Here is a 26,403-nt window from a genome sequence, read left to right as displayed (position 1 = left end):
TTGTGATATGTATCTTACATGATATACCTTACATCCGTATGTATGAATTGTCTATATCTAGGAAGAGAAAAGGTGGTATATACTACTATATGCTACAACGTATTTTCGAGCCTGTGGGATTGATTGTAATAGGAAATGATATATATCAAACCAAGACATGCGTATGAGTATAGACAGGTATCTTCTCTGTTCCTACATCACACCATCTGTTTTCTGTCCACCATCGTATCTTCCCGTCTCTATTCAGATGTTCAACTGGGGTCACAACCTCACTTGATCATCCATCCTCCTACCACCTTCATCGACCTCTCATCACCTCTACTTACAATCTCCCCTTCATTACCTTGAATCACATCTCCAATCATCAACCAAGGATCTTTCCCTCCACCCCATTTGAGCAATTTATCCTTCAACATCTCACCTCCATCTCTACTTAACACCCCTTCTCCTCCTCGTCGAGGCGTCGCAAATAGAGTATTCCATACTTTACCTGCTATGGCTCTATCAAACAAATAAGAATAATAAGTCGCTCCATATCCGTATAAATGTCCAAACTGAGTTTGCCAAGCTGTATTTTCAATAGGTTGAATCACTCCTATGTTCTTCTGCAAATCAAACCATATCTTACTTGAATCGATCTCTTGGTTATGTTTCAACGAGTGATACTTTTGATCTAAGAGTGCCATACAGATTTGTCCGTGTGTTTCGAGTCCCGCGAGAGATTGATTGAGTTTCAGGTGAGCTTCGATAAGGGGGATAGGTAATGGTTCATTGGTGAGATAATGGGAAGCGAAAGATGATAGTACTTCGGGTGAAGAGACGAAATGTTCCATTAAAATTGAAGGTAGCTCGACGAAATCTGTGGCGCAACGTGTACCAGATACGTTATGGAATTCTGTTCGACCAATCATCGCTACAATCGCATGAGAGATTAGCCATAGTCCGAAAGGATTCCATTTGAGCGATATGACCTCATCCATAACTCACAATGTATAGCATGTCCCATCTCATGGAAAAGCGTTTCCAGATCATTCCAACCTAACAACGCTGGTCTTCCAACATCGACATTCCCAAAATCACAAGTAAGAACCACAACGGGTAATTGATATTTCCCTTCTTTCCCTTTCAGAGTCTCTCCATCAACTTCTAATCCTCTTCCACCGTATTTCTCATCCCATCCAGCCGGTAGACCATCTCCCGCATGGTCATCGTCATCTACCCTTCGTGAGCATCTGACAGTATAATGAGCCGCTGAAGGTGGCTTGTTCGTACGTGAGAATAAATCACAATATATTATACCTATCGTTCCTTCATTTTCATCTACCACATCTAATCTTCTCACACTGTCGTGCCATACTTCTCCACTGTCCACTGAACGGGGTACGAACGATATCCCATATAACTTTTTGAATATCTTAGATAATCCCATCAGGGCAGTTCCAGTGGAAAAGTACGGCGTGATAGGCGGTAAGCTAGAAGTGGGAGCCAAGGTAGATAGATATCTCTCCGCAAAGTAATCTCTATCCCATGCGTTCAGCGGTGGTAGATGAACAGATGTGGAATTGAGATCGTAATTGTTTCCAGTTAAAGTAGTAGCCTTCGATCTCCGTAGTATACCCACATCCAGGGCTGCAACAGGTTTATGATGTTTTGCCAAAGAATCCAAAAATCCAAAGACGTTTTGAGGATTTTTAGCCATTTTGTCACTTAATGTCACATCACCCCAAGTTTCTTTTCCTAGGACATTGGCTAGTTCGGCTCGTTTCTTCAACATCTCTTCTAATACTTCCACCCTCTCTGGGTCTTTCTGTATCCCACCTATGTAGACCAACCTTCTTGCTTCTCCCTCTCGAGCATAGCGTGAAATCATCTGAGCCTCCCAACTTCCCGGTACGATGTATGCGGCTCCGCCTCGTCGTTTACGGGGGAGCGAGTCGATGAATTGTGAACCCATACCAGCTAATAACCTGTCTGGTTCGGGTAATTCGATGAGTGGTTTGGTAGATGGACCGCTGGATGCGAAGGATAGGAAAGTACGACCAAGGGACAGTAAGGAGTCAGAAAGGGAGACGAATTTCTGACGGACAGCTGGAGGAAGATGGATACCTGATCGTTCAAAGTCTGATAAGAATGTTTGAGCGACTTTGAGCTCGGCAGAAGTGAGTGGATTGGGATGAGGATATGAGACGGCTTTGCTTAGAGACTGAAGATATCACAGAATCAGCATCGTCCCGAGTACGGGTTTTGCAGGCAGTGTGACTCTGCGTCGTCCTACTCGTGTGACAACTCACCTCGTATAAACCTCTACTAGTATTCAGCTCATTCATGAAACTACACAGCACCTCGTATGTCCTCTCTGACTCCTGTACCCATTGCTGGTCCGGGTGTACATTCCTAACCAACTCGCACATGTCTATCACTCCGCATAGGACATCGCTCAATCTATCCAGATTCTTTACTACCAATCGCAATTCTTTGCCTGATGGGTCTAGAGGGGCAGCACATATTCGCTCGACGATCGCACTTGCTTGTACGAGCGTTCTCTCGGTCAAGGGGCGGAGCGATGAGGGGTGTGTGAGAGGTGGGAAGGTAAATAATCCTGATGAAGAGGTGGTGGTGGAAGTGGTGATAGGGTGAGGTAGGTCGAAATGCGCCTTCAGAGCTTCGTCATCACCCCTTGGCGTACTTGATAGAGGAGGAGGGGGTATATATGTGGATTCGTATGATGTTGAGGGGGCAGGAGAGGTAGCAAGAGCAGCTTGAGATTGTGGATTCCGATTTAGTCGAGATGTTGTACTGAGAAATAGTTTGTTACATGCCAGTCGAGGGGGATTGAGGGTTGTCAGACGACGTGGTGAAGAGAGGGATCGGATCGCTCGATAGCGCAGGGACATGTCAACTGGGTATGTCTATGTGGTGCAGGCAAGATGATAGAATGTTAGTATGTCTATGATGTGCTGATGATACGAAGGCGAAGTGAAGTGCAAAAGCAGAGATGAAGTCGATGATCAATGTCAAATTAGATCCGATAGATCGGCTATAATTTGGATAAGCCTCGATGTTGGATGTGACCGAGGCTGAAGTTTGTGAAGACGAGATTGTAAATGCTGCTCTTTGAGATGGTTTAGCGATCTGACCAAGAAGACAAGCAAGTCGAGATGCCAAGAGAACAAGGATAGATCGAAGGAATGAAACAGCATAGAAGGTTTGGTGATCTTGATAAAGTCGTCATCCTATGGTGTTCTCCTTTTTTATCTTTGCATAGCACGGGTATAACCGTGCCGATCAGAGAAGATTATATCTACTTCTGACTATCATCATCATCATGGCATTCACTGGTAGCATTCCATGTGATCTAATTCTGCACGCAATGCATATGATCCTTGATGGTCGGATGGCCAGATAAGGTAGGTGATGTACAACTTGCATGTGATTGTAGACTGACAGTATACAGTATGATATGAAATTTCACCCACTCTAAATCACAGATCTTTACCTTTCCCCACTTTACATACTGTCCGTGCTGGCTCATATATCTATGCCTTTGAGACAACGACATGACCGTGATCTTGAAGGTATTACCTCATAAGCCACCCTCATCTCCGTCAATCCAGCTCCACAACCATCAAACGGATCTCATCGAGTCAACGTAGCTAACTGTCTAACCAATTCCTGATGATCTCCCTCAATTTCTCACCCTCATCCCTCCTCCAGAGATGTTCCGCATCCTCTACTTCTATCCCCTTGATCACCTCTTTGCCCATCTCATCGGCGAAGTGAGTATATGTGCTCGATCCAGTGAACTCGTCTTTGTTGCCCCATACCATCCATATGGGTCGGTTGTTCAGGTGTCGCTGATGTTCCTTTAGCGCGGCAGGGAACTTCTTAGATGACAGGAGAGTTATACCTTTGAAAGCTGTTAGGGCAGGTGAGACGAGGAGGGTTTTGGTCAAGGGTAAAGCGTGGGGGGTGGGGAAGGGGGCGAGGATGGTGAGGAGACATCCCCAGGAGTAACCCTACGTAGAAGGTTTCAGTGAATAGAATCTCATATAGCACATATTCTCATGTATATAGCTGGTAGTAGACTGCACTCACAAATCTAAACACCTCTTTCACACTATCACCCAAAAGCCCCACTCCAATCTTCTCAATCTCCGCTAAGTCATCCGGATCCTGTCCCGTACCCAACCACGGTTGACTCCCACCACTCAGCCCTACCCCTCTTACGTTATAAGTGATCACCGCGGTCTTTCCGCACAGCTCAGCTGGTGAGGGAGTAGTCGCTCCGGACGGATTGAGAGATTCCGGGTCGGGAACGGATCCTTCGATAGTTGATGGGTCGGTCGTATGGGAATGGTAGGGGTGATATATGGATGTTATGAGATGGGAAGTGATGACGCTGAAAGATCGTAGAATAAACAAACAATGCTAAGTAGTCAGTGGACCTGTGCTTTATATGATAGTCGCTAGGAGCTAGGAGCTCACGGATCCAGCATGCTTCCACCCAATCTGCCCCAAGGATGACTGGCAACTACCACTCTCTCCACTCCCATATCTTTCAACCCTTCTCTAAGTCCCACATCGAGATCTTCAAGCTTCTTCGGAACAGTCGAATATTCACCCAGTACGTTGATATGCGGAGTGAGCGAGGGAGGGAGCGGCAAAGGGAGATATAATCGAGCTTCGAGGTGGATAGGGGGTGTTGAAGAAGGAAGTAAAAGACGTAAATGTGGGTGAAGGTGTTTGTCCCATATTTCATGTTGGGGATCAGGGCGGGCCATGTTGATATGCCTGTGTTTCTATAATGCTGAGTAGTAGGTCCGATACGAAGGCAGATGATATGTAATTGCAACCAGCAGTATGTAAATTGCTTGTTCGTCGAAGAGCAGTTATTGGTGACAATGGGATATATATATAATACATGAGAAACTGAGTGTTGTGGGTTTGAGAGGATCGTCAGTCACCCAGCAACGCTAGCAGTTTAGTGCAGAAAGTGACGTGCAAGGTGACACAATCCCTGAACCTTATTTGGGTAGCTTGCCTTCCGATAAGGGTGCAGATCGTTAATCACAATGTTCTGTACCTATGGTTTAAGTGATCTCGTTCATGGCAATGCACATAGCTCGTGCATATATATTTTATTTGCATACTGTAGATGCATAGCCAAGACTAATCATACAAAGTTCGTCATAGACGTTAAAGACTATACTTGTGGCGGGATTGTCCTGCGGTATCTAACATAGGAATGATATGAGTTAAACGAGTGACAACTCCGTGATAGGAGATGGATAAATTATGAGAGCTAAGATACACCAAAAGACCAGAAAGGAAAAAGGACGAGATTTTACAAGGAGAGTCTACTCGATCTAGTTTTCAGCTCCTACTACTACTATATGACCCAAGTACGCTACAGCCTGATTGAACAATACCAAGTTGCCCAAGGCAGCTACCGAAGCAGTCGTCTCGGTATCTTCAGCTGAGATCGTACCGGTCACATTAGCAAGAGCAGGAACAGTAGCGTTGGTCTGTAAGACAGTATCGGCCAATCCACTGGACGAGGCGACAATCGAAGAGGCAGTAGTGGAAGCTTCAGATGAGCTTGATGAGGTGGAGGTGGAGGTAGGTTCAGCAGAGGAAGTGGTAGATGGTTCTACGTATGTGGAAGTTGGTGTAGGTGTAGTAGAAGGTTCCACATAAGTTGAGGTAGGTGGGGTGTAAGTGGAAGTAGGAGTGGGTTTTTCAGACGTGGAAGTGGTGGTTTCTTGGGATTCATCGTTGTACCACCATGTCATGTAGAATACACCTGCTGATTCGGACTGAATATCGAAATACACCTTATCAGCCATTATTCCATCAGAAACACCACCAATCAAAGCCAAATCACTCACGGCAAATTGAGTGAACAATCCTCGGGACATATCCAACCCCCCATAAGGACAAGTGGGACATTCGTCCGCAATCGTCGCGGAAATTGTCTTCCCTCCGTAGGAGATAGAGATGCTACGTCCGCAGTTTGGTCCAGGATATCTAATTCAGAAGGGTCAGCGACGAAAAAACGACAGAGATGCATCACGAAACGATGAAGAACGAGCTGAAGATGACGAGAAAGACGTCCAGGAGAGCGAGGAGGTGAGGTGCCACATCGCGTGTTCACCTGGGTTTCTCGCACGGCGGCGTTCACCGCTTTTGTAGCACCTCCACTCTCTCCACCATACGCTGTAGGGGGGATGTTTTGAAGAGACGAAAATCGTACTCACCCACTACCATACTGAGCCGAGTTCTGAGCGACAATATAATCGCTTGCAGAATTGTACCATCCACAAGCACCTAATCCGACATCGTAGAATGTAGCTCTGGAGTTGGAATATGATTGACCCCTCTTTTCTATACTGTTAGAGGTAGAGTTGGCGTCAACTTCGAAAGTGAAGACTTGTTTTTCTTTTCGAGCGTAGTGCGCTCTGGCCCTTGATCGAGAGAGCTCGTGAGCTTTTTTGTCTGAGAGACCGAGGACAGAGGTGGAGAGGAGAAGGATGGAAGTGATGAGTGATGAAGTGAGCATTGTGATGGTTTTGTTGTACGGTCGAAGGTGTTTGTTAGAGTTGGTGCGGTTGTGCGTAATGAGTGAGGTTGAGTGTTTGAATAGGTTGTTAATGAGAGTAAAGTGAGTTAGCGAATGACTTGGTTGAGCTATAGGATGGACCAAGATGTCAGCTTTCAATGATCCCTTTCATGCTGTTGTTCAACTGCTCCACACCATCCCAAGTCCCTTTCTCTGGATCTCCTATTCTCATAGAGCGGAAGGACATACCTTTATGGAATGAATGTGACTTGCTCTTTTGTGCTACAATGCCTCTTGAGATATTATATCTACTTGTGCAGCGTTGGTCTTGACGGTATGAGTGATTGCGGATCAGATCAAATGAATGACTGTTTTTTGGCTGTAATGAATGTCGTTGGCGGAGTGGGTGAACGAACGAAGAGGTAATTATTCGATATCGAAAAGATTGATATTTGAAAGAGGTTTTGGTAAAAGATGAAAGAGTGTCTTTGAGGTCAGTTCGTTTTATTGCGAATTGCTAATGTTCTTATGGAAGTCGGCAGACCAGGTCCATCCGAGGGCTCTTTGCTGTTATGTTAGCAAGAGCTATGTCAAATTTGAGGGTTGGTCAACTGATAAAAAAGAGGGTGGTCGATGATAACTCTACTACTACTGTACAAAGCGACACTTGATTAATTGAACATGCAATATGGCAGATGCTCTAGATCGCATCCCTTACCCCCACTTGTTACCCTACCTTCATTGTGTAGGTTGGAAGAATGAATTGTTCTCAACTGGTTGAACAAGCATCGTCTCCACCCCAGTCTTACTCGAAATCTTTCCCTGGTCATAAAATTATCATTTTTATCAAGCCACTAGACCAACTGATAAACACCCTCGAAAGTTTATCTCACGTGGAGAGTCGGAAAAACCCTGATAATCCAATGTAAATCGTCAGAGGCAACAGGGAGGGACAAAAACGAAAATTTCGGAAACGGGATTTTCAGGAACCACCACCACCAAAATTGAGGGGACTCATCAGTTGGAATGGACGAGCCCAGACTTTCATTCAGACAAGGAGCCACTGACATAGGGAAAGTACATCCGAAGGATTATACATCAGCGGGATGGCGTTCGGACGGAATAATACAGTGAATCTGGACCGTGAGGTTACGCTCAGCTATAAAATTATAAGACATCCGAATCAAGTACCGACAGCTTGCTGTTCAGCGGTAATTTCGGAGTACAGTATAAGTTCTACATGACTAGTCTCGGCTTGGCGGGTGAAAATTAGGATAGGCGACTGACAATATATGCTTTCAATAGTACAGCTTCTCTGACGTAGAATCATTCATGTCGCTGGGGAATCATCAATATCGTTGATAGGGAGTCGCCCCTACTTGAATTCAGCTATAGGATAGCTTCGATTATACTACATTTTACGAGGAACAACCTTTGTTAATCTCGGTTGAGAGACGAATGACCGAGTATGACACGACTTGGGCTGATGAGAGAGGCAGCTGCCTTCTTTCACTAGTCGTAAATGGAGGTGCAGAAGAAGCGGAAGTATTGAATATTCTTGGCGGAAGCAAGACGTCATGTATAGAACAGCGATGGGAAAATTCTCGTTTTGAAGAAGCGGGGATGTCACCTCAACCTTTCAAATGGACGAAAGATCCTTATCTCCCCTCGCTTCAACGATCTGTTGCTCACCGAGTGAGTTCTTCGGAACAGACCTGTGACGATGATGAATGGAGGGTTCCTGTAGCATGACAATCAGCCACAGCGTTCTCAAGCTATGAATACGGTGTTACAGGAATTGGTGTCACAGTACTGCTCATTTACTCATAAGTTTAATAAAGCTGAATTTCGACATACTGATCATTGCAATATGGCCTCCAATACAAACAATACTGTCAACCTCAGACCTCATATATTACTATCTCCCTATGTGGAATATACCATCCCTTCCAACACTGAAGAACCAATTTCGGAAGTGAGAATTGCGGATAGCCCATGGTACGTTGCTCGGCCTGAATGCTCAGATCATTTCGAAGTGCCCTTACACAGGGAGTGGAAGAGCCAAGTCACTCAAGGCGATTTGAATGCTGGACACTTTGACGACATCACAAGCAAGGGCGATAGTCCCATCAAGCTTTGCTGTAAGGCTGATTTGATCAATGAGACTGAACATCAACTCGAAAGTGTCCACCCTCCAGAGAATACATGCTATGCCTCCAGCGGACACCACGTTATCGCTATACTCAGTGAGAAAGAGAAAAATTTGATGGAAAATGCTTCCTTGACCTCTGAACTGGTCTGGGATGATCTCGGAGGATCAACCACAGTACCACTCCAAAATCGAGACGTGACCTTTTCAAGATATACCGAAGACGGTACCGACTATATCCGATGTACTTTCGCGGAGGTGACTGACGAGCATCCATTTGCAACTACAGCTGGGTCAGAGATGCCTGGTCTGAAGACAGCAAAAGGCAAGATCAACTATCCATTTGGAAAAAGAGGGCGCAGAATGAGCCATTTTGACGAGACCGAGTTCTTCAAGCTCGGGGCGACTGCTTTCACTGCGTCGTCGAGATGATACACCTAGTTCGCATGGTGCTGTTCTCCATAGGGTTTTGTTAGGTAGAAGGAATATACAGTAATTGTGCCCTCATATGCATGATGTTTTCGGTCTCTGACCAGAGAATGAGCGGAGATCCCCGATTGTACAGACCAAGGTGGAAGTCCAGGTTGTATCTGAACTAACATCACTCGTGTAAGAGCATAAATATCCATCAGCTACCATTTTCCACATCTAAAATGAAGGCTGTGGTACAGCGAGTGGTCAATGCTTCGGTCGCAGGTGAGCTCTTCCTACGTCTGTCACGGGAAAGACCATACTAATACAATACGTAGTCGACGGTCAGACAATCTCATCGATCGGCAAAGGACTATTGGTGTTGGTCGGGATTGACAGATGTAAGTATGATCGTATAATTCGAAAATTCAGTTCGCTGTTGACAATAGCTGATATAGAAGCCTCGTTGTTATGAGTAGATGATGAGCCCAGCGATGCTACGCAGATAATCAAAAAGGTGCTCACTGCTAGGCTGTTTGATGACGATCAAGGTGGGATGTGGAAGAAGAGTGTCAAGGATATAGACGGGGAGGTACTTTGTGGTGAGTACACTCTCAAAGCCAATCAATGGATAGTGCATCTCTTTACTTCATATCAGCTCATATGCGCTGTGTCTAGTCTCGCAGTTTACACTGCTGGCCAATTTCAAGGGCTCAAAACCTGATTTCCATGAGTCGATGGTACGTTCAACCAGCCTTACCTTCAAGTTTGTTAGCACTTTTAACAGAGACGTACACAGTCGACCATACCCGGTAAAGCATACTACACTTCATTCATGGACGAGATGAAAAAAGCCTATCATCCATCTAAGATAAAAGGTATGTTCAATCCCTCAGTCTAGGCATGGTAGTATGAGGCGGCCACCAACAGACTGATCTTATGTTGCGGGTAGACGGTCAATTCGGGGCAATGATGCAGGTATCTCTGACCAACGACGTGAGTCTATTCACTAGCTTGACATCCGACTTATGCTAAAACATGTTATGATTACAGGGCCCGGTCACCATCCTCCTCTCTTCGCGCTCTTCTACCTCTTCCAATTCCACACCTGCTCCCAGTACCACCGTCAGCCGCTCCTCCACCCCAAGCTCGACCAAGGGAAAGGGGAAGAGTAAGAGACCTCCCGAGACTCCTTCGGAACTGTCTAGCGTAGTACCCCCTGTGCAACCTCCCAAGAACAGTGCGATTAGCTCGGTGGACGTAGCTTCGATATCGTCGATAACCGGTACGATCGCCAGTGTGGGCCTGGGGCCCAGTGGGACGGTAAGGGAAGGTGATGTGCAGGTCGCCGGAACGCGTGGATCGAGAGATGGAGACCATGGTGAGTGAACGTGCGATAAAATAGAAAGTCAGGTATGGTGGGCAGCTGATAGGTGACGTTGCTGCAGGTGGGGCGAATATGAACTCTAACATATGATTGCAGTATATACCATTTGTTAACTATGACAAATATCAATAACCTCACGCATCTGGTTTGGCCAATATACCCAATGAATGTGAAACAGCTCACATATTCTCATATCGACTCAAAGAATGTTTATTGATTCCGAAACCACACTTTGACTCGAATATATTCTTTTTACTATTCGAATATCCCGTATACATATCCAAGCTCGAGTTGAGGGTATATCGCCTTATCTGCCTTGGTCACACCACCCTCATCCTTCATGCACATCGATTCTCGGCAATGCCCATTGACTTCATGTCGAACCCAGTGACTTTTGCCGGAATTTCACAAAGGACATGTGCAGACAGGCCCGATGGGGACTCACAGTCCAGCTGTCACTTGGAAGCCCTTCAACAAGACATTGAGATAACAAGACATTGAGATAACTATACGCAGCCGGGAAAAGAGGGATTATTATTGATCGTCTGCATTGATCTATGAATACTTTGTACATGTACCCGTGACTATTAGTATGCCCTCCCTTCCATCCGAAACTGACACTATTTTGGATACTAACACTGACATTTCGTAATATTATAAGTGACTAAAATCATGAGAATCACATCTATGTTGTTCCATTCTTGCGTTGTGGAGTGTTTGTGCATCTTAGGCCGAGATGACACCAGCATCACCACCCTTAGCGGCGATCCTCCTTCTAGCAGCATCATGTTCTTCCTCAGGTGTACCAGGGTTCTTGTAGAAAACTAAGTATTGAATTACCAAGATTGCGGTCCAAGCGATTTGGAAGTAGAATGATCTCCTGCCCACCAATTTCCAATCACCGTTACCTGATCCTTCGAAGGAAGCTTGTACGGCCAATGTGATCGCTCCGGCAATTTGGGCCTGCGTCCAATTATGAGAGGTCAGCTTTTCGTTGATTTCAGAAGGGAGGAGAGGGGTATGACTAACGATTACTTGTGTCCAGGCTCCTGCTACTCCAGCCATTTCTGTTTGACGGGATTGATAAATCAGCAAAAGCTCGAAGGAAGGGAAAAAAGAAATAGTCCATAGGTCGGAGATGCACTACCCACCTGGTGGACAGTATGCAATAAGGTTGATCCTACACAAGCAAGAGCAATCAGCATCTGATCGAAGAAGAGCGGCTGGGGAGTATGACTCACGCCGAGGCAAAGTAAGTAACCACTGCACCAGCACTTCCCAAGATGAAAGCTGGGAAACAGTATTTCCAGTAATCTTTACCGGCACCACCATCGGAGAATACTTGAAGAAGCTCCGCAACAATGATCACTGCACGGATGGATAAGCTTGAAAATACTCAAGAGCTTGGTTCACCAATGTACTCACAGACACCTCCAATAGCCATTGACCACCTGGGTTTGGTGATGATTTGAGGAACGGCTTGAGTCAACCCACCGATAAGAAGACCGGTGATACCTTGAGGGAGCATGGCAGCAGCGACGTGAACTAAAGGCAATTTCATCAATATGGGGTCCACCTCAATGAGTAAGAACAGCTCACTAGGCGTCCACCTGAAGACTTGTTGGAACCAGGTAGCGTAGAGCAATTGCGAAGTAGCCCAGAAAGGGACTGAATCGGCGAGTCAGCTGAAATTTGATTTCATGAAGTGGGGTACTTACAAGCGATACCAACTGCCAAACTCGCAATGACGATATTGGTAATCTGCCATACTGAACTTGGCAAGACGGCGGATTTGGGTGGAATTTTGGATTCTGCGTCAGACCAGATTAGTCAGTGTCAATTCGGGAAGATTCGAGCGGATATCGTTCGCTCACCCCAGAAGAAGAACCCAATAGCCAAGGGGAAACTGAGCACAAACGGAGCGATGAAACTTGCTGAACCCCAACCATCAATTGGGCCTTGAGTAAGAGCCAAGATGAAAGTGATCAAAGCGCCCATCATGATCAGTACACCGATGATGTCGAGTCGCTTCCATCGTGGTGTAGATGGATCTGGAATGTAAGTTGATCCGGTGAATGGGAGGAGGAAGATGCAGAGCACGGTGAAGAGGACACCTATGGACGAAAAGTGAGTTTTCGACACAAGTCATTGAAAGATTGATAACTCACAGAGAATAGCGAGTACCCGGAAGAACCATCGGTAGTTTGCCAGCATGCAGATACCAGCAAGGACACTGTCAAGTAGGGTCAGCTAAGTAGCGTAATCATGGAGAGCGGTGTATTACTCACAGGCCTAGCACATTTCCGATTGCTCCTGCCATACCCAACAAGGCAAGTTTGCCCTGCTGCTCTTTAGGTTCAGGGAACATGTGTACGGTAAGATGACTATATAGATATCAGCGACGACGCCTTGGGCTTAGCTTGCTAGCTAATCAAGACTCACTAAGCAGAAGGGATTGCTGTTGGTCAATTAGATGAACTCAGCCAATACACCAATGGGTCCGACAATTCAACTATGAACTCACTCATCGCTCCCGCGATACCTCCCAGACCTCTGAGAATGAGGAAACCATACCTGTTGTAATCGTCAGCGATTTGCTGGTACAGGATGCGCTCGCATCACTCACTTGTTCGATGTGACAAACGATGTGACCAGACTGAGTATACCTAAAACGAAAAATCCAGCTTCGAAGACGACTTGAGCGGGGAATAGATCGGCAAGTCTTCCGGCAAAGAGGAGGAATGCAGCGAAACATAAAGAGTAGGATGTGATGATCCAGACAATTTGCGATTGATTCAATTTGATATCGATGGAGATTTGAGCTACAGCTACTGCAACACCGGAAACACTGGAAGATCAAAACACCATCAGCACCGTGTTGATCAGGCACAGGTGTGATCGATGATCATTACTCACTTGCAGATATCGATGAAAGTAGCGACTGAGAAGATGAACAACAAGAAGTTCTTCCTCGCTTGACCCAACTCTGCCAGAGGACTATGAAGATGTTCCGCATCTGAAGCGCCTTCCCTCAATTGCTTCGATTTGTGCCTTTCAAGCGATTGTTGAGCTTCTTGGTCTATCGCATTGGGGTTTTTGACTTGCTCTGAACGCATCGATATATCTTTATCATTGTTCATTATACCGTTTTGATCTGTCAAAGTAGCATTGTCGACACCATCGTTGATGATGTTTTTGTTTTTCTCATTCATATTGATATTGTTATTAGGTAAAGGTGATCCAGCCAGGGTCGAGTGTTCAGACATGTTGTCTTAACGTAAGATTTACAAAATGTCCTAAGTAGCTTACGAATTCACAGATTGAAAAGTGATACGATAAGACAAAGACAGATTATAAAAATATGGACCTGCACAGGACTGTATAGCAGTTCTTATATATATCTGTGGGTCATCCCGGCCAAGTTCAAGAAAGGGAGATGAATAAGCCAAGGCCGAAGGAATCCAATCCAATTCATGTTTGTGCGACACGTATCAACAAACGTTTAGTCAGCTAAGGAAAGCACCCATTTCAATTATGGAACAAGTACACGGTAGTGTGTAGCGCATGGGGACACTGGCCGATGTCCCCGAGCTGACGACATGATGACCAGCTTCTCGACTAGACTACCGTTCGGACATAAAACCCTCATCGATGGCAGATTAGTAAGTGGTGCGGCCAGTTGTGAGCTGATCGGACACCATGGACAGCCTATGGGCACTGACGAAACATGTTCGGCGTCACAACATCCATGCAACATCCATGAAAATAAGCTTAGAATTCAGGGGTTTAGTCTGTATGCCATCGGCTATAGGGCGATGAGTCAAGCTAACAGATCTCGGAGATCTGGACGGGCATTGTCCCGTTAAATGGGGATAAGGAGTTTGCATCATATCCGAGCGGTCTTGGCTCAGGTATGGCCGAGCTTATGACGAACTGCTGATAACTGGAAGCATATCCATGATCTGAGATAGACCGATCCTCATCATCTGCAAAGGAGCATCAGCACAGTAGCAGTTCATAGCGACGATCATCCATTCAACCTCTGCTGGCTCCACTGCAAGATATTCCCGAACATCAAGAATGATTCCGATGATCGACATAACTATCTATTTGCGTGGGGCCTCCGCTATTTATGAAGGACACTTTCAAAACTGACTTTGGTATCCTTCGTCTTCAACAACATCTTGTATCAAATGCGGGACGGTTATTGTGGACGCAGAAGCTGTGTAACTCTCCGGTCGATCTGGCGTAAGCGAAGCTGGGGAGATTGCTGCTTGTTCCAAGTATCGGTCCCAATCATCATCGTCAATATCCTTCCAACTCATCTCAATCTTATGCTTGTAATAGCCATCGCATTTTGGATGCTTCCGAGGTTCATTTGACCTTTTCACTGACCACTGTGCCCTCCGGGATGCTATTGGAACTTGTGTTGATCGCAGCACTCTTCGTTCTACTGTTTTCATGTCATCTGTGAATGGTCTTTCTGTCTGATCAAATTCGAGGCCTTGTATGTATACATTGGTATCTCTGAGGTTGACAAGAGCTACCCTATGCCCATCGTGCGAGACGTTGCAGTCAGGGATGGACTGGGGTGAGTGTAAGGAGGACAATCCCTGTTTTGTTATATCGGAGAGAAAGTTAGATAGGAAATCCCGGTCTTCACCCGAAGGCTGTGATTGCGAGGTCGGTCGAAGGGTTGACATGGCGAACTTGTGAGGTCGGTAGGTCGTCCCGCGAGCAGTAGTAGATCTCACGGAGCAATCTTGATGACATTTAATGTCAAAGTAAATCATTTCCGTAGGTAAATTGTTTCCATCCTCCGAGACATATACCGTAAAATTCTTCAACCCAAAAAGTCTCTCAGGAGGGAAGAAGTTGTTTCGCAGGGTGGCCGCTCTACAATGCGACATGTTCAGCTATGATTTGTAGAGAAAGTACCAGATGTGTGCAAGAGGACCTCTGGTTTGCGTATGTAGTCGGAATTTTGGAAGAAGAATGAGAAAGCTCGGAATATTTGTCTCGAGCGACTGATGTAATCAGCTGTCTCCGTGGGCGATAAGGAAGTCGACTGGGGTCAAGAAGCAGAAAGAGAGAGGAGGTGACTTGGAACTCCTTCGTGCCACGTCCTCAACCCTTTGTTGACAAAGCCTCAACAGCGGAACGCCGGAGTGAGATGGAGACACAGAAGCGCTCCTCTATCCTTGGGGGAGAAACACCCAGGTACAGTAGATCTCTAATCAGGCAAGGTCATCAGTTGTGATCTGTAAGATGTTACTATAAACCAAAGACATGCATGCATGCTTCATTAATTATAACACAGACATGACATAGCTCGTCACTTTCCAACGGCGTTCCGTTGATCGTGCCTTTCAATGGCTGGCTATCGTACACCTAGCTCTTTCCCTGCCTGCATTTACCTCCCATCCTCGTGTGTCACCGTATTGTTCACCATATCTTCCCAAACGGGAGTCAACAGCTCAGGTGCGGCTTCAGAAGGGGTCGACCGCTCATCGAAAGTCAAAGCTGGCATTTCAGGAGAGAAGACTGGCTGGACCTCCGAAGCACGGGCAGTATAGCTTCCGGGACTATCTGTTGAATCATAGTGTCTTGTGTTCCAGTCGTACAGATTAGGGTTCTGCCAGGTTGTACGAACAACATAACTAACTGGAAGCCCATTCTGAGTTGTTCCTTCCGGCAATTCTGTTGATGTCCATTCAATCCTTCTGGAATTCAGTGGCAAATGTGTAGAAAGCAGCATCTGTTTTCTGATATACTCACCGGCTCCAACAGGAACGACTTGCGGATCACCCAAATTGTTTGAATCGTATTCGTCTGCGGTTGGTTTGGTGATCACTATCGTTGACCTGGGAGCATGCATAGATTGTAGCACAGATCTCGTGATGTCTAAAAACCTCTCTTTGATGTATTTCAGATCATCTTCAGGTATATCTCTGCCTCCATACCACGAATATCTGGAGCTTACGTGTCGAAGAAATGGACTGGTGAATCTGTGGCTCGGGGTTGAATTACAACGATACCTAGTCAAGGTGCTCGGCACCAAGCAAGCGGTATCTTTCAACCGGCCACTGATGAACGCGACTGTCCCGTCTACTATTTGACCATCTTCTTGGACAAGGCACCCCGCGGAGATGTCGAGGTAGCGGTCGGGAAAGCCCAATTCGCCAAAATCAGAACCGGAAGCCTCTGTGGATGGCGGATGCCCTGAGGGCAGTGTGGCGTGTTGAGCTGTTGAGCTCAGTCCTCTGAGCAGCCCTGGTAGCACTTCGAGTGACTGGCATTGCTTCGAAGAATCTCGTACAGCTTTTAGGCTGTCAAATAGAGTTACGTAGTCTGAGTGGGCGAAAAAGACAAAGATAAGTAGAAGCATGAAGGAGCGAATTCTGAATCGCTTAACAGCTCGAGATGTTATATTATATTATCCTGGAGATGTCTCTCACCCTATGGTGGCACATAAAGACAGGTAACTCTCCTTTATCAGATGCATGCTCCTTACGAAGGCTGAGGTTCGATGTTCCAAGGATGAAACGATGGGTCAAGTGTGCCCCTTAGTGGGTCATGTACTTGGCGCGTGATTGCTCCCGTCACATTCACATTCAGCTTCTGCTCATATCCCTCAGTGGATTTGAGTGATATCTCATGGTCATGATGTACATTCAGCCACTCTACCCTCTGTCGATCCTAATATCCGATGAAAGTATGACCACCACATTCGCAGGACCTTGACGCTGTCAACCCTGAGGAAACGATCTGGTAGCTCAAATTCATCCGTAGACCGATGTGGGTTCATCGCCATATAAGTTGGAACTGCCCCGTCGGCCCGACCAGTCTCTTGGCTGGTGAAGACGCTGCTAGACTCAGACATCTTCAATATGAGTGGTGTCAGCTTCCTCGAGGGCAAGTTCGTAATGGTAGAATGCGCTGTTTTACAATCCAATTCAAGAGTGGCGAAACTCCTTGAAGAGACATATACAGTATGACCATGACTATGACTTTTTCCACTTTTTGACATCATGAGCGTACATCCTTTGTGCATCGGGAGAACAGAATAACGCAACCCTACAAGGGATGAAGTTTGAGTCTCACACTGCACAGGTCTTTACAGACAAGATGCACACGTCAAACAGAGGGACTTGACGTGCAAATCTCATAGTGGCAATTAGCGACCTGATGTCAATGACAGCCAGATATGTATGATACTTTCTGCAGTATATGGTACCAGATGCATTCCCCAATTCCATTTCCTCATTTCATCTGTAAAATGGGCCCTTCTCTATACAGAATTGAGCTCACCCTTGGTAGTCTTCGCTTATACAAGATCAGGTGGTTCGGGATCGAAAGTCATCTGTTCGTACTCGACCACTCCAAAATCGTCATTTCCATTGCCCCAAACGTAATCGCATCCCGGTGATGCGCATGGTGATACGGGTGTAGAACATCCATCTGTATAGATTGTACTTGGAGTAGTGGGTGACGGAGGTAAACTTCTAGGAGTGAAATAGCCCGGATGATCTCCTGTGAATTCACCTCTTTTCCTCTCTTCAATGAAAAAATCCAACTCCGCTTGACTCAGATCCACAAACTTGGTGGTGATCGTGTAGGCCACTGGTACATCGTCAAAGGATCTCAAATCGGACTTGACACGATATTTATTTTGAAGATCATCGTTATCGTCAGGAGTGGTAACCTTGGTAAATTCGATGGCCATCGTACGGTATCTTATCGGTACTAACGAAGACCATTCGAATCTACTGATAATGTTCCTGTCCCTGGACGAACACATATTGGGATCATGATCGTACAATGATAAAGCATCGTTGATTAGATACGCATCTTGTTCGTTAATGAGACTGACTATATGACCGCCAGGGAATGTCTTGGATGGACACTCATCTCCTGTTGCATGTTCGTCTCCTGGTCGATGCAAGTTCCCTAAAGTGGAGATACATACGTATCGCTGATTTGTTCTCAGAAAATCCAAATCTTGTTCTGGAATCACTACCACCCCTGGTCTTGATGAGTCTCTGTCGGATCGATCTGTAAAGATCATAGAGGACATCTGCTTCATTAGCTTTTCAGAGAATTGATATGGTTCAGATTTATCTCCGAGTCGCTCTCTTGTGATATGTTCACCATCCATGCCACAGTCTGAGTCGAATAAACAAGTCCATCTGAGATTCCCGATACTATGCAACAGGTTCCCATCCTGTGAGATATAATGTCTTAGAGACTCTAATGTTAAAGCTCTATCAACGACCGTCGCATTCGGCTCAGTGTTTGTTTCCTTTCGTTTCCATGGGTTTCGGAAGAGAAGTTCGGGCGGTTGATCTTGATCTTGATTTTCGGTCTCACTCGGATCTCTCATATGTGTTTCCGCGAAAAGCTCGCCCATACTGAGTATTCTTGTAGAGTTCAAAAGCTCAGTACAATATAAAACCAAATTACTGTACGTGAGAGAAAGTGAGCTGGTGGCGAATATTACCCGCGAAGGGTAAGCTATGTCCATGCCCACTTGCCTGCCAGGCTGAGATACAGATAATCATTGGCCTTCCATATGTTCAAAGGATACAGTAAGTGTCGCCAAGTCCTTCAGAAGAAGTCCTCGTTCGTGAAAATACCTCGGATCGTGTACTATACTGTGTGTATCTACAGTACAAAGGACCATCATTGGTATTTGGCACTATTCACTGTACTACTTACTGTACAGTACTACTGTACAGTGAATAGTGGTGTCGATCACATTATATGAGTACTTCATTATGACTATAGTATACTTGACAAAATGCCTCTATCAATAACAAGCAGACACATAATTTCCGAATCGAATAAAGTAAGCTACCATACGTATATACGTAGATATATATATATTCCTGAAGCACCACAAACCATATCTAAAGAATACCTTTCAAACGAATTCCTATTTCCCAAGATCTCAGATCGCCGTTTTGTTTTCTCAAACAATAATTTCATTTCCCGTTCTTACCAATCTAACCGGACTACTCTGTCTTCTTTCCTTCTCCCCGTTGACCCTCGCTACAATCACTCCTGTTTCATTGTCTGTCTCTCCTTCAGTCTCATAGTCTGTTACCGTGTTTGTATTTTCACCCTCACCGAATATATCCGAATTTCGTTGAGGTCCAGATAAACCTTCTTGATCCGGGCTTGAAGACTGTATAGTCGTACGAACAGGAGTGATATCTCCTTTCCCCTCTTCTCGATCATTTTTTTGCCCATCTCCTACAGGTCCATCTCTTCCAGCTAACAACCACGCCATGACCCTATCTTCAGGACCCACATCCACTTCACCAGTCTTATCATCAGCCAATGATAGTCGAGGTACACCAAACTGACTTAAAATCGCATCTAACAACAATTTACATTCCCTTACGCTCGTCGCGTGATCTAACAATTTTCGTAATGGAACCAAGTCATTGATAGGTATAGAAGGAGAAGGTATTTCAGGTTCTTTGAAAGTTGGAATAGGCGTTTGAGTACCAGTTTCGGAAACTGGTTTTCTGGGTACAATCACATCTTCAGTCGAAGTTGCTTTGGATTGGCTAGAAACTGATTTGACTGGACTGGGAATGATCATCTGAGGAGTATTGTAAGTTGATTGAGGCGATAGCACAGAATGGGCAGTTTTGAATGATGTCGCTGATCCTGGTATAGCCAATCCTTCTAATTCCGGTCGTTCTCGTTCCTTGTAAGCAGTGGGTGGATTGGCGATTTGTTGACCTAGTACTGGACGTTCACTCTGTACTTCAATGTTTGTGCTATTATCCTTATCATCTAATTCATTCACCGCACCGATACCTAACCCAATCATCTTTCGATTCTCACTCCCTCTCCTACCCTGCTCGGGTTTATCCTGATTGTGAATCACAGGATGACTACCTCTTCTTTCGACAGGGGAAGAAACAGCACTACTGGTGCCAAGCGCAGACGCACTACCTCTTCTTTCACTTGCCGAACCTAGGGCTAATCCAGCCGCACTACCTCTCCTCTCAGCGAACTTCGCGGAAGCCTCTCTAGCAGCCTCCGACGTTCTACTCGCATTACTCTCCTTTCTTTTATCTCTATCGGCATTTGCGTAATCCTCATGCGTCGCGAAAGGTCTGAAGGCAATCGGAACAGACGATAAAGAATGTAATGATTTCTGTTTTTTCGGCATTCCCATACCTCCACCAGAACCTAATTCAGGTTGTGAATTTGGATCTTCAAATCCTGCCCATCCACTTATCCTGGGTCCACCAACGTTCATGCCGGTATTGTGAGATTCAGATCTACTGATCGAGTTGGAGTTCAATTTCGAAAAAGATGAAGATGAATTCAATATTGGTGATTTATCCTTATCTTTATCTTTCTTCGATTTAGTCACCTTCGATACCAATGCTCGGAATCCTTTACCGGGTTTAGCAGTCTGAGGAGCTTCGTTTAATTCTTCTTCAGCGATGTCAGGAGGAGTGGATTTCAAGGTGGGTGTGGATTGCGGTGGTGGGGTATTGTTGAAGAAATCTGCTAATTCCTGAGCTTCGGTCTTCTTCCTTGCTTTCCTCTGTCCGGGAAAAGCATATTCATCTTCACCTTCTTCGTCTCTGTTCAACGCTTCATGAGATCGACCATTAGGTCGATTCAGACTAGACGAGGAGTATTGGGACCTGGTCAGAGTTGGTTGAGGTGAGAAGTCGGTTTGGGGTAAGCTTTGCGGTGAAACGATTTGCGATTGGGAATAACTCGACGGTGAAGAACCGGCAGTGACATCTGATGTTTGCGTAGCTCGAGGAGCGTCGTTTTTGCTAGGAGAAGGGAAAGTCGACGTTGGTGCGGGTGGCGGCGGTGTGCCTAACACAACGGCCGGTACGGTCCTCTTGAGCTTCTCTTGACCAGGTGAGCTCAATCCTCCCTTCTTCGTAGGACTAGTAGGTTCATATGCACCTTCTGAGGCAAGCAATTCCATCAAACTCTCCTTTTTTGCTCCAGAGCGACCGACAAATGCTGATGCATTCTCTTCGCCGGCCTGTTCTTCTATCGTAGATGCAGCTCGAGCCTGCATTCTGAGTTGAGCCGAATCGGCACGGGGTCTGCCGGACAGAAGGGAAGAGGATTGTTGGATCGTTGAGGAATGAGCAGACGTTGCTCGATTGGCATTATCAGTAGCAGTAGCTCGAGGCTGAGTGGAAGGTGGCGTAGGGAATTGAGCAGGAGATATGTTTTCCGATCTAGTTGACTTGGCGGATATGGATTGGTTAGGAGAGTCAGTCGCTCGACGACGATTCGAGTTCCCCTATGTAAACAATTGTCAGGCAAATTCGCCAACTGAAACAGGTGAAACGGTCCAACGCTTACATCGAAATTTTTCAGTCGACTTGGTGTCAAGCTGACTTTCATTGTCTCACCACTTCTCACCAACGCATCAAACTCCTCTTGTGCCTCTTGAATTGACTGCTCATCGTCTCCATTCAATCCCTCATGGTATGAATCATGGAAAGCGCCCAGCATCGATCGAGTGTTTTCACTTAAGACACTGCCAGACCTCTCGTGACCCTGTCCACGAAGCAGATGGTGTTTCCCAGGCGAGTTGGAAGATTTCTTACTGAGTTGTGATCCTTTTCGCATCACTCCTCCTGCTATTCCACCGTACCAATTGGTATCGACAGACGAACGAGAGTCATGATTCGACTGGGCGGATGTGACATTTCGACTTGCTTCGAACGAGCCATCTCGCTGATGTCCCAGGGAGACCTTTGACGCATGAGGTGATCCAGATGCTAATGGTGAAGCTCGACCGCCGGCTGAATGACTCGTTCCAGGCCGCGAAGGATTGGACCGCTTGTGTCGTGAGCCAGCACGGATAGCTGTTTCCAGTTGGTCCTTGACTAAAGCGGTAGGTCAGCTTGGGTCAAAGTACAGGACTTCCGGTCAAGCTCACCTTTCATCTTTTTGAATAAACCCCATACACTTTCATCCTCGCATAACGCTGTATATAGCTCCTGTGGTCCGGCAACGACGATCTCCGAATCTCTAGCTACTACACTGGCAAGTTGGGATAGTACATGCTCGCATACGTGTCTGTGAGTTTGACGATTTAGCCTATGTAACGATATACACAGTGAGGACGAGTGATCATTGCTCACTCGATGATCGCTGTCATCCACAAAGCGGCAGGTTCGACCGTGTCTTCCGACGCATCACCGCCTGCCTTTTTCCATGACGATAATATCTCCTCATCTGCCGCTTCATCCACATTCTCTTGAGATGCCATCGTCTAGCGAGATATAAATCAGCTGATTGCGCCCCCTTATAGCGATGTCCAGGAGAGGAATAGCTTACAGAGTAAGAAACGCATTTCGATCTTAGGAGATCTACAGCCTTTTCCACATTCAACGATCTACCATTTCTCATTCCGTTACCTTGACCATTGGGTTGAAACCCCTTTCCTTGTCTCCTACCTTCCAGCCAACTTCTCAATTCCACTTCCGCCTCCGCTACAGCTGATCTACCCAATGCTCGTACATTCGTACTTTCCCCTCCCTGTGTGGCCTTATTATCACCTGTGAAAACACTTGGAACACCCTCTTTCCTCAGATCAGATGGGTTGATCGATTCCGCCGAGCTTATCAGCGATATGAGTATCTCATCGAGGAACGTGTTGAGCGCCTGAAGAGCGGGAAGGGATAAGGTTGTGGGTCGTAAGTCCGATATCAAGGCGTTGGCTGATGTGAATGATAGGTAGTCTGCTGCCTGAACTGTGAAGGTCCATACTTGGTGAGTATACGCGATAATTAGAGGTGAGTGAGAGACAACTCACGAGATGCCATATTGGCGATCTACTATATTCGGATTGTCGTTACGACTATTGTATAGTCGTGATTCTAGGTTAAGAAGACAGCGATTGCGATATTTCGCTCGGATAAAGATGAAGGTGGAGATGTGACCAAATGTAATGAGATTGACAAGATTGAGGAATGTTGTTCTGTTGTTATGGTATCCAGGTGGAAGTGAACTTAAGAGCGCATTGATTCAATGTCCATTCGCACTTAGACGTACGGTACCAATCAATAGTGTATCCCTTTGCCCTTTGTTTCAAATCGACACTAGTATCCCTTTCTCCGAAGTCATGTACCTGATGGCATTCAGAGTGTGAGATTTCCGTCGAAGCTCCACTGTCTGCGTAAGGATGGGATGGGAATGTGGGATGCGGTATGTCTTGGGGATACAACAGAGTACAATAGGTGATCTACAAGGTACAATCCCACAACCTGAAACATGAAACGTACTCACTCGCACTTCCCATTCACTCACTATCAAAATCAATGACGCTCGGACCTCTCAAAGAGTCAAGTGAATTTCGGTGATCTCCGCTCTAGACCCACTCACTTGTATGCGACCGTGGGAAAAGGAGATTTTAAGGATCAACCAGAGCGAAGGATGCTCTAGATTTCGAAGATGAAATGTCAAAACAAGTTTATATTCGACAACAATTATCTGTCTGATCACTTTCACCTGTACCCCTACAATTCGGTTAGTGCGAGACATTGAAATTCAAAATGTCTCGAATAATCAACCGGCTCCCTCCTTTACCCCCTCCTCGAACGTGGTATACCCACTTCCCATCGAAATACCTACCCGCTTCTCCTGATAGGAACATGATCCGTAAATCAACTGGAAGGAAGCTCCTGGCGAATCCAAAGATGTGCGATGATTTTGTCAAATCGCTCAATCTACGTGAAGGAGAGGTGGTGATTGATGCGTACTCAGGTGTGGGAAGTTTGACGAGAAGTCTGTTGACTGGTGGTAATTACCTGGAAGAATCGAAGAGTTGGACACCAGAGCTTGTAGAAGAAGTATTGGCGGAAGATAAAGTTCAAGATGAAGTGAAGAAATCAACTTCGAAAGGTAAAGTGAAGAAGCAGAAGTATCCTCTATGGCTAGAAGATTTACCTCCATCATCATCTACTTCTATTACTAAAGTGGACAACGAACCTATCAAACCCAAGTTAGTTGTATCTTCCGAAGGGTCCTTGGAACTACTAGTCCGATCATTCAACTATCCACCCAAACCATCTAATCCACTAAGTACGATAGGTAGAGAAATATCTCAAGATCCATATACACGTCCTGTACCAGTCATCACCACACCTTTACATCCCAATTTACTATTATCACATTCGACAGCCTACGTTTGGCCAACATTACCTAAAATATTAGAAAACCCTTTGGTCCAATCTTCTTTACCTGTGCATAATCCGGAATTACCACCTGGGGATATAGAAGCGTATAAGAGGAAATGGGAAGATCCCGAACCTCCCATAACGATCGTTTGTCAAATGCCCGACTCGAGTATAGGCGAACAACTTGCGTCGCAGTGGGTGGGAAGCGCTGTAGGTGATCCGGGTCAGAAGAGGACTTGGATCTGGGAATGGGGAAGGATAAGGTTGGCTTTATTATGTGGCAAAAGTCTGTATGATGTGAGTGAATGTTGAGATTTCGCTCATTCTCATCTCAAGTTATCTCATCACAATTTGATAGATCAACAAAGTCGACTTGCTAAGCTACACCTTTCCCTTTATTTAGCGTATTCTCGCACCACCAGGATCAGTAATCCACTGTAAACTCTCTATTCTCGCTCAAGCATTATTCGATATAGTCCCTCTCCCACCATACCACCACGTCCTCAACGTCGACAAACAATCTAAATTCTCACACGATCGACCATTCAAGGCACTCTCTGAAGTCCCTCCATCCACCGTCCCTCCTAACGGTATACCCATAAATCCACCTTCATCGATCGATACGTTTATTCGTCCAGAACATGGTCAGCGGACATTGACATATCCATTAGATTTTTATCCTCCTGTAACTGCTGCTCAGAGGTTAATCGGTAAACCCCTAGATCGACCGGATCTATTGGGATTGATGTTAATTCCAAAACTTCATTCACCAATCTTATCAAGTCAGAAAGATACTTGGGACTACTGTATGAGACGATTATTCGTTAGGGATACCCTGACTCTAACTCAGGCTATACCAAATTTATCTTTCGGTGCTGAAACGCTCTTGGCGCATATTGAAGATCAGTCGACGGATAAATATAGGGGTGTACCGGTTGATGGAAGAAGGGTGATTAGGGATTTAAGAGTCGAGGAATGGTTGAGGATTGTGGATGTCTTTGACAATTGGGCTTTCAAACCTGATGTAAGTGGTTTGTTCCTTTTGAGTGTGTAGCCCGGAACCCAAAGAAGCGGAAGATGAAGATCTTGGAAACCTATCCAAAGAAAACGTGTTGCTTCTTAGATCACCTTGTGTATTCGTGAAGCAATAAGGCTGATCGGTGTTTTGTGCTGTAGAACCTTATCCTCGATTCGGGTAGTCCCGACGAAACGAGTAGAGAAGTAGGACAAGACTGAGTGCAGATTGTCAAAGTCAAGTCAGAAAGTGAAGAATGAAGATCTCAGTCAAATATACATATACCCAGCACTTCGTTTCCATACCATCATACCAGATTCAATTAACAATCATAAACGTCACAGCATATATCATCGCGTCTTCTCATTATATTCATTAGGGTTTGCGTTAAAAAGTACAATAACCATGCAAAGGACATATACTACTCTTACTATTTTCTATGGTGATTTGTCCTTCTTTTCGTGAGATAGCATGGTCGTGTAACTCACTCTAGATGATTAGTCTTGACGAAAAAAGAAAAGAGAATTCATCTAAATCGAGACCCTGGGTCTAATGTGACGGTTGACTTGCGTTTTTGAACCAGTTCAGGCATGGGTCGATCTTCGTGTCCGTCGAATATCCTCTCCATCTGAAAACGAGTCCAATGTCTACTATCTGATTATCGACATTCCCTCCCTCTTTCAATTTACTTCT

The 26,403-nt window shown here is 45.6% G+C and overlaps 10 protein-coding genes across 10 annotated transcripts; 3 read left to right on the top strand and 7 right to left on the bottom strand.

The window, feature by feature from the left end:
- Positions 1–269: 269 nt before the first annotated feature.
- On the bottom strand, positions 270–2,894 carry V865_008327 (uncharacterized protein; the record flags this gene model as incomplete). The annotated part of the gene is made up of 3 exons (XM_066232063.1): positions 270–913; positions 988–2,203; positions 2,292–2,894. The coding sequence occupies 3 exons, from the start codon at positions 2,892–2,894 to the stop codon at positions 270–272; spliced, it is 2,463 nt and encodes an 820-aa protein (XP_066088160.1).
- Positions 2,895–3,653: 759 nt separating this feature from the next.
- Positions 3,654–4,781, bottom strand: V865_008326 (uncharacterized protein; the record flags this gene model as incomplete). The annotated part of the gene is made up of 3 exons (XM_066232062.1): positions 3,654–4,016; positions 4,096–4,399; positions 4,486–4,781. 3 exons carry the CDS (start codon positions 4,779–4,781, stop codon positions 3,654–3,656), a joined length of 963 nt encoding a protein of 320 aa, XP_066088159.1.
- Positions 4,782–5,366: 585 nt separating this feature from the next.
- Positions 5,367–6,559, bottom strand: V865_008325 (uncharacterized protein; the record flags this gene model as incomplete). The annotated part of the gene is made up of 3 exons (XM_066232061.1): positions 5,367–5,816; positions 5,889–6,027; positions 6,258–6,559. The coding sequence occupies 3 exons, from the start codon at positions 6,557–6,559 to the stop codon at positions 5,367–5,369; spliced, it is 891 nt and encodes a 296-aa protein (XP_066088158.1).
- Positions 6,560–8,429: 1,870 nt separating this feature from the next.
- Positions 8,430–9,140, top strand: V865_008324 (uncharacterized protein; the record flags this gene model as incomplete). Its single annotated transcript, XM_066232060.1, has 1 exon — positions 8,430–9,140. The coding sequence occupies one exon, from the start codon at positions 8,430–8,432 to the stop codon at positions 9,138–9,140; it is 711 nt and encodes a 236-aa protein (XP_066088157.1).
- Positions 9,141–9,361: 221 nt separating this feature from the next.
- On the top strand, positions 9,362–10,508 carry V865_008323 (D-tyrosyl-tRNA(Tyr) deacylase; the record flags this gene model as incomplete). The annotated part of the gene is made up of 7 exons (XM_066232059.1): positions 9,362–9,404; positions 9,458–9,520; positions 9,599–9,721; positions 9,798–9,859; positions 9,919–9,997; positions 10,072–10,115; positions 10,173–10,508. The coding sequence occupies 7 exons, from the start codon at positions 9,362–9,364 to the stop codon at positions 10,506–10,508; spliced, it is 750 nt and encodes a 249-aa protein (XP_066088156.1).
- Positions 10,509–11,232: 724 nt separating this feature from the next.
- Positions 11,233–13,772, bottom strand: V865_008322 (uncharacterized protein; the record flags this gene model as incomplete). Its single annotated transcript, XM_066232058.1, has 14 exons — positions 11,233–11,469; positions 11,536–11,573; positions 11,658–11,686; positions 11,748–11,874; positions 11,932–12,051; positions 12,106–12,174; positions 12,225–12,317; positions 12,381–12,620; positions 12,675–12,739; positions 12,795–12,890; positions 12,949–12,964; positions 13,031–13,080; positions 13,133–13,354; positions 13,423–13,772. 14 exons carry the CDS (start codon positions 13,770–13,772, stop codon positions 11,233–11,235), a joined length of 1,752 nt encoding a protein of 583 aa, XP_066088155.1.
- Positions 13,773–15,919: 2,147 nt separating this feature from the next.
- V865_008321 (uncharacterized protein) lies at positions 15,920–16,384 on the bottom strand (the record flags this gene model as incomplete). Its single annotated transcript, XM_066232057.1, has 2 exons — positions 15,920–16,206; positions 16,285–16,384. The coding sequence occupies 2 exons, from the start codon at positions 16,382–16,384 to the stop codon at positions 15,920–15,922; spliced, it is 387 nt and encodes a 128-aa protein (XP_066088154.1).
- Positions 16,385–17,833: 1,449 nt separating this feature from the next.
- Positions 17,834–18,916, bottom strand: V865_008320 (uncharacterized protein; the record flags this gene model as incomplete). The annotated part of the gene is made up of 1 exon (XM_066232056.1): positions 17,834–18,916. The coding sequence occupies one exon, from the start codon at positions 18,914–18,916 to the stop codon at positions 17,834–17,836; it is 1,083 nt and encodes a 360-aa protein (XP_066088153.1).
- A 561-nt stretch (positions 18,917–19,477) lies between these two features.
- Positions 19,478–23,342, bottom strand: V865_008319 (uncharacterized protein; the record flags this gene model as incomplete). The annotated part of the gene is made up of 6 exons (XM_066232055.1): positions 19,478–21,808; positions 21,871–22,400; positions 22,454–22,593; positions 22,659–22,789; positions 22,855–23,270; positions 23,333–23,342. 6 exons carry the CDS (start codon positions 23,340–23,342, stop codon positions 19,478–19,480), a joined length of 3,558 nt encoding a protein of 1,185 aa, XP_066088152.1.
- A 729-nt stretch (positions 23,343–24,071) lies between these two features.
- V865_008318 (uncharacterized protein) lies at positions 24,072–25,931 on the top strand (the record flags this gene model as incomplete). Its single annotated transcript, XM_066232054.1, has 3 exons — positions 24,072–24,992; positions 25,099–25,719; positions 25,872–25,931. 3 exons carry the CDS (start codon positions 24,072–24,074, stop codon positions 25,929–25,931), a joined length of 1,602 nt encoding a protein of 533 aa, XP_066088151.1.
- Positions 25,932–26,403: the final 472 nt, after the last annotated feature.

This window comes from Kwoniella europaea, chromosome 3, assembly GCF_036810445.1.
Source record: "Kwoniella europaea PYCC6329 chromosome 3, complete sequence".
Lineage (NCBI taxonomy): Eukaryota > Fungi > Basidiomycota > Tremellomycetes > Tremellales > Cryptococcaceae > Kwoniella > Kwoniella europaea.
Note: the sequence above shows the minus strand (reverse complement) of the source record. Positions and strands in the feature narration are given on the sequence as shown.